Genomic DNA, 7,362 nt, shown 5'->3' on the forward strand with positions numbered 1-7,362 from the left:
CCCAAACAGAGGAGATTTAAATAAACAGAAGCAGAATGGCCGATCTATCACTGACTTTTTGAGACTAATAAAGCAATTGCAACTCAACATGAGAAAGATCATGTACCATACATGTATGCAGGACATTGGGGTTTGTAGTGACTAATGGGGAGAAAACATCATAGATTTGTAAAAGCCTTATCGTTATTTTACCATTTTCACACACTGAGTTCCTTTCATCAGCTTTCCTTCTCCTGTTTCTGTCACACCCAAAGTCACTGAGTTATGCTTAAAGACTATAATGGCCTTTTGAACATTGTAAATTTCAATTTAAGGGAGCAGCTTTGTTTGCATTCATTCTTGGGGCTACAAGGTTTCTTTAATGACAAACCACTGTTTGCATTAGATATGTTGAATAATATGATGCTTGATTGTTTCCATGTGTCACAGCCAGTCTACCAAATGTAGGCACATCCTGTGATTTTAATCTGACCTCCATTTCCTGTATGGGTTATGTTATCACTGCTTGACTGTTATTGCAAAAAAGCAGATGCAATCTCGGGATTAAAAGAGAATCATGAAAAACGAAAAATCTTAAATAATCCTAGCGGGTTTAAGTTTCATTGGAGTGACGTCACTGACAAAAACTGCGCCAGACAGACAAGAGAGCGTACCAAAAAAAAAAAAAGACGAAATACACAGTACAAAAAGGAGGCGAAGGCTTATTTAAAACACTTAACGTGCCTGCGCTGTGACAAGTGCAGCTGGAAAAAACTGACATGCGTGTGGGAGGATGTCGGCGGGAGCAGAGGACACGGTGATGATTTCCTTCACCTTGGGGGAGGATCTGTCCACGTAATGCGAAGCAACCACACTCTCGCTCGCATTTGCTCTTCCTCCTTCAGCCGCGGTACATCACCAGTAGTGAAGCCACAGCTCGGAGATGTGCTTTGCTCGTGCACAGAGAGACTGGAGTCCTGAGAGAAGAAGACACCTCTGATATTTGCTCTCGCATGGACGTTTTTTTTAATTTAGCATATTGTTACTGATTTGTTTTCAAGGGAGAAGGTGTTCATTGTTTTCGTGCTGAAACCTTAAGCTAACTGTCAACTACAGGATGAACAGCATGAAACGGGTTCCCACACGGGTGAAAAGCAGGCGGATTGAGGCCAACCTCGGAGCGGAGAGGGAGCATTTTGACAAGCAGCAGGTACAGATATAATACAGTGGGACTCAGAGGGTTAATGTTCACTGTGAGATGAGAAACATGGCCTACTGTGGCTTAATGGGTGACCATAGGGATGTATGTATGTGTGGTGGTGTTGGTCATAGTGTAGCCTACTGCAAAGGCCACATTCCCAAATTGATTCGGTAATTGAACGTTTAACATCTGAATGAAATGTCTCTGTATTTTTCAATTAAAGCCTGCAAACGTTATAGCACGAGGCTGCACATGCCCTCTGTGTGTTTGTTGTTTTTTTTTAAGTGTACAATCCCAGAATGTGTTCAATATCTGGAACTTCCACATTAAGAATTTGAACTTAAAGCAGAAAATGAGCCACATTGGAACAAAAGGCATGAGCTTTCTCAGAGACCACCATCAACTAAAATGGTAATTCTGAGAGATTTGACCATATAAGTAATGTAGTAAGTGATCCAGTGCACTGTTTAGTCACCATTCATTCCTCTCTGAAGTCTGTCCATTGTAGTCCTGCTGATCTAGTCCTTCCTGTTTGTCCACCTTTCATTCCTTAAAGACATATCTTCCTCTGTTTTTAGCAGCCATATCGTTGGATATAACACTTAAGAAACAGGGAAAAGCGCTTTAACTGACAGATTAACTTTTGTGGAGTAACTAGAGTCAGTTTCTTTTGAATGTGTGCGCTGGAAGGAATGAGGTTTGTCTTAGTCGTCACACAACAACAGGTGCTTTGTGGTTTCTGGCTGTTAACTCCCTGCAGTCATCGGCCAACTAAGTGAAACCAAGCTCTTCATCATACACGAGTGAGATACTTTAATGTAGACAGTATAGTTGAATAAATGCTTACATTTGTTGAAGACGAAACCAGCCAGGTCATGGAGCTGCACTGTCAAGTGAAGCACACACCCGATTCTGACTTGGAAACATGAGACTCACGCGAGGTTGAGTAACTAAACAAACTGTCACACAGCTGCTTGAGAGTTCAGGCTTGCCGCACTTTCAGTTTTGTGTTATCACAAATGGGCTGAGGTTTCCCTACATTGGGTGTATTTTCCTCTGTCAGTGTTTAATTTGCTTTTGAAGCACAAGGAAAGGAAGTGTTTAAACCCCTGCCCTGTCCACCTCCCAACACAGCTGAAATAAATTATACAATAATCATGATCAAAGATTTTTTTTTTAAAAGCCCTTCCTGCTGCATGTTAACTTGTTTAATATTGCAGCATATTTGTTGATTGGAGCAAGTAGGCACATTGAGTCCCATGCTGTGCAACAAATGTTCAACTTGTTTGTGTAAAAGACAGGAGTCAAAGTGTTGTTTAAAACTTGCGGCATATTCAGCACAGGGTGGAACTAGTTAGATTAACTAGTTAATATGACTGACTGGCGGGTTCAGTTTGCAGCCAGGGTGAGCAAGTCACATTTGCTCAGCTGGGTGGATCCACTGGGAAACATGCAAATCAAGTGGGCAGGTTGAGGAACAATCCTGACTCCTGATTGGCTGATACTTAAACATGTTGGCAGAAATTTTTATTTTATGGCTATTGACTGCCTCCCTAATTGGTATTTCATTACAGGTAGTTGAGTGGATGTGGAGACTCAGCTCATTGCAGTATGTGCTGACTAAGCAAAAATGGCAAACTTTGGAGCTATTGGTTAAATGTGTGTTTTTAAAAAAAAATTGTAACCTGTTCATATTCCAGAGATTAGATTGAGCTTCCCTTGTTGTGGAGTTCCTCACTATTGCTGATCATCCAGGATACCGACTGAAACTCCTCTGCTGCCCTTCACTCTCACTCCACTCTCTCCTGCGTTCTCACCTCTTTATGTTGACCTCAGTGCCAAGGTGAAATGTCTCACACAGCGTCCTGTGTGTTTGTGCGAGTGTGTAGTGTTTGCTTTCCTGTTGCCTGAGCAAGCGCCCATGAGAGAGGAAAGGGGGATGGGAGTACACACAGCTACTGAGTGGGAGTAGAGAGAGAATTAAAAGCACTCTGGCAATGATCGTTTCACATGGGAAAAAAAAAACAGTCTGATGTTGAAGTTCCTGTTTTTGTAGTGAGGTCTTATGTCGGCGTTTGTAAACAAACAAAAGGGGATTCAAGCTTCACCATTCAACCATTTTCTATCATAGTGTTTCCGTGCAAAGTAATCTGCAGGTCAGGTTGTGATTAAATCATGCATCATTTACAAAACATGTACTCATGGTGCCCAAGATGTACTAGTATTTTCAGTCCTAAAGTCACAATGTTAACACTGTATCTATGCTATTGTGCGTATGTTTTGTGCTCTTACTTTTACATTGTGTTAAACAGCTACTCACAGTCATGAACATCATGTGAATCACAAGCTTACTGACCAACGTGAACAATCTGGCTGCTAAAGAACAGTTTGTCTTTTGTTGAATATTTTAGTGGATGCAGTATTAATAATTTAATTAGACATAAAAGTGAGACATGACCTATCTGTGCAGGCATTCAGTAGTCCACTAGCTGTTTGTACTATAGCTGTTGACATATTTGACTGTGGTTCAATTAGTCATCATGGTAACTAAATATTCAGCTGTGTCCTTATTTTAATCTGATGAACTTTGGTGATAGAGATGATGTACATTCTTACTTTCATGGCACATTTTTAGCATTAAGAGAGAGTACAACTTTTCGGAGCATCAAATGAACACCTGGGTTCTGGGCATATTTTAATGTATCAGTTTTAATATATTTTTAAAGGTGTTTCCTTTGTGTTGTGTTTACAGTGTACATGTGCAGTGTCTTTTTCTGTTAGAAAAGCAGGAGAAGACCAGATGTCCAGTGTGGGCTTGTGTGTTAGGATTATTGCCTGTGCTGATGTGGGAGAGACCGTGCTGGTTTAATCAGAAAAGGTACGAAGAAGCTATAGGAGCGGAGCAACACCATGAGAAGTTAATGGAAAATATCAAAATAACCTTGTAAAACCATTTGATCTGTGAAAGAATACTCAATTGGAAAAAGTTGTGAAAAGTGAGGGGAAAGCCTTTCATAAATCTGCAGGTGTTCACTGAAAATGGTGTAAAGGATGTACTCTTCACTTTGCATTTCCTTTGTTGCCTCTGTGACACACTCTGTCACTGCTTTTTCCTGATTGTTAGCATTCTTGCATGTAGCTAGCCTTGACTAACAGCTCTGTGTGTGACCTTGGTAGCCAGATCCTCCCAGCAGCAGTCTGTTGAATTAAGCTGATAAGGACCTGCGATAAGTGCTCTTGCCTATGTGCATTATGTCCAGTGAGAAGCAGCTCAGGTGTAGCGTTGATGCCTTGACCACATTAATTTCACACACTGTGCCACACCAGGATGTCCAAGCACATAGACACGCTGCTGAAAAGCAGGGATGATAAGGTAAGCAGAGACGACCTCGAGACTGAAAGTATGAATGCATCGTGGAGGGTGTAGTCTGTGTAGCAAATGTATGGCTACAGTAATGCTAGCTGGCAATAGACCTTATGGCAGACTTCAGGGATTAGTCCAGGCTTTCCCTCCCTCTCACTTCTCCTCTCTGCCACTCATGGGATTTACTGACGCTTGTACCAGATGCAGCACTAACTCGTCAGGCGGCCGCACAGTTGATGGTGTTGGCAATGTCTGGAGGGCTTGGACTGAACTGCTCTATTAGTAAAAAGTTTGGATTTCATCTGACTTACCTGGCATTAAGGAAATGGTGTCTCTGTGTGTTAGTGTGTGTGACCTGTGCAGAGGCTTGATAGTGAGATGCTGAGTCATGTGTCGTAGCAGAGCTGTACAAGCAAGGCGTTTTCTCAAGTTTGTTTTTCTACAATTACAGTAAAATAATAGTAGTTAAAGTAGGAAAATAACTTGCTGATTAATTTATTATTACATTGATCGTTAGTTGCAGCCTTTCAAGTAATCAAAGGGTTGTTACTGTAGTTTGATCCTCATGCAGTGCCCAGTACTTTTCTAGTAGCCTTGAACAAGGAACAAGGGCATGTAAGGGTATGTACACTAGAGTGCTGCAATGAGTGAAATCAGCTGTTTTGCCCCCCAAAAAGCTGCAATACAGCTGGTGATCATGTGCTTATTGTGACAGTAAACTGTAGTATTTGGTCACCCTCCACCTCCTGCATTCGATGTCGCTCTCCTTTCTTTCCCTTTCCTCGCTCTCTCGCTGCTCTCTGACTGACAGCCATTCTGAATGTGCTACGAGAGTCTCCCTGCAGCCTCGCTGCTCAGTGGCCATCTGTTGAGGCCTCACTGCCAGGCTCTGTGTGCCAGAGCGCGGCCCCCATCCAAGCCAATCTTCTACCCCAGCTGTCGGCCTTCCTCCCCAAACAAACCCCTCATTGTCAGGTGGGCCTCCGTGCTAGCCCACTGCACTTGCCCTGTGTAAACGAGGGACTGGCAGTTCATTTGCGTCAGAAGCAGGCTGGGGTCTCCTATTAACTAGCACACCCCTCTCTCACTCTGAACGCCACAGTGACCCCTCTGTGCTTTGTTGCGTGGCCATGTATGTTTTGGTGGTTGTATGTGTGGGGTGGCGACTGCCAGGTTTTGTAATGTATTAAAGAGGCTTTTATAGGGCCTCTGCCACTGATATGTGATGTTTCAAACAAAGATGTGACATGGATGTCTAAGTCTGTGCTTGAGGGTAAGATTAGAGCTGCAACGATTAATCGAGCAGTTGTCAACTATTAAATTAACTATTAAATTGCAGATTAATCAGTTTGAGTAATTTTTTAACAAGGAAAAAGTCAAAATTCTCTGTTTCCAGCTTCTAAAATGTTCTGGTTTCTTTATCAATAAACTGAATATCTTTGGGAAACACTAATCAATATCCATCACCATTTTGACATTTTATAGACCAAACAACTAATTGATTCATTTAGAAAATTATCGACTAATTGTCATTGAAAATAATCCTTTGTTAAAGCCCTAGGTGAAACGAAATCGTCTTTTGCTGTCATTTACGAGTATGTGCAACTTCTGTACATTATGGTTACACATTCAAGTTTAAGGAGCCTTTTTGTACAGAAAGATACTTTGGGAAAGGCTGTTATGAAAGAGGGGCTGAAATTGTTGGATTAGTCTCTTATGTAATGCTGTGATGGTGTAGCTGGCTTGCAAGCATAATACAGATAGTCTGGGCTCCAGCAGAGGTGTTAAATGGACCCAGGGAACAAAACAAACAAGTACATATTAGGGGTGTCACAATTTTGATTCTAGAGAGTTTACGCTTTATTAACTCTAGCAGATGCAGGAAAAAAAAAAGTTTGACTCAAATCGTGACCTTAAATTCAAAAGTCAAATCGAATTGTGGATTTAAAGACTCATGACACCCCGAGTAGATATGCTTTCGTATTACATTACTGTCTTAGTTTGCACTCTTTTGGAATTATTTCATTTTCATTAATATTTCATACTAATATTTTGGAAAGGTCAAGATTGTAGAGTGAGCCAAGTGTGGATTAGGTGCTAGCGCTGACTTGTGACTTAAAGGTTGGCAGTGCGATTATAATCCAATATTATATAATTGACTTTTCAAAATTTAGCAAATATCTACTGATGGTACGCTGGCTGTCCGTTCAGCTTGTATGCACTGAAAAAAAAATCCGGTGTTTTTACACAGCCCTGGATCTGAGCTCTCCGTGGAGCTCCTAGCAGTTGTCCACTAATCAGAAGGTCGTGGTTCGATCCCCGAATCTGCATGTCGAAGTGTCCTTAGGCAATACACTGAACCAAATTGCTCCTGACGGCTGTTCCATCGGTGTGTGTGAATGTCTATAAATTAGTTAATTTCCATTTCTGGGGCAGTTAGTTGGCACCTTAGCCTCTCTGCTCATCTGTGTGTGAATGGGGTGAATGTGTAATGCGATTTGAGTGCTAGTGACTAGAAAGACGAAACCAGCCAGGTCATGGAGCTTCTCTGGTGACTAGAAATACGCTATACAAACACATACCATTTACAATAATGAGAAACAAGTGAACAGAGTCCCACAACACTATTCAACACTATTCCAGGCGTGATTTGTGTGTTATGTAACATTAAATTACTTGTCCATGGACATTCACCACAAAACGAGATCTCAGGGGGTTTATTCTAAATTTGACTATTGATTAATTAAATTCAGCTAACTTTCTAGATTGCCAAGACATGCTGCTGTTGTGCTGTTAGCTATGGTAGCAGGAGAGTTGT

At 41.6% G+C, this 7,362-nt stretch overlaps 1 protein-coding gene across 2 annotated transcripts in view; it reads left to right on the forward strand.

Annotated features, from left to right (window-relative positions):
- Window positions 1-767: 767 nt before the first annotated feature.
- hip1rb (huntingtin interacting protein 1 related b) overlaps window positions 768-7,362 on the forward strand; it is a 22,775-nt gene continuing 16,180 nt past the window's right edge. The window contains exon 1 of one of the 2 annotated variants that reach the window (XM_046033891.1): window positions 768-1,189. In XM_046033891.1, the coding sequence (XP_045889847.1) occupies window positions 1,097-1,189 (93 nt within the window). In that variant the 5' untranslated portion in view covers window positions 768-1,096. Of the gene's footprint in view, window positions 1,190-4,395; window positions 4,554-7,362 lie in introns of those variants that run through there. The other variant, XM_046033892.1, reaches the window with a different exon arrangement.

Source organism: Micropterus dolomieu, linkage group LG21 (genome assembly GCF_021292245.1).
Source record: "Micropterus dolomieu isolate WLL.071019.BEF.003 ecotype Adirondacks linkage group LG21, ASM2129224v1, whole genome shotgun sequence".
In the NCBI taxonomy this organism is placed as follows: Eukaryota; Metazoa; Chordata; class Actinopteri; order Centrarchiformes; family Centrarchidae; genus Micropterus; species Micropterus dolomieu.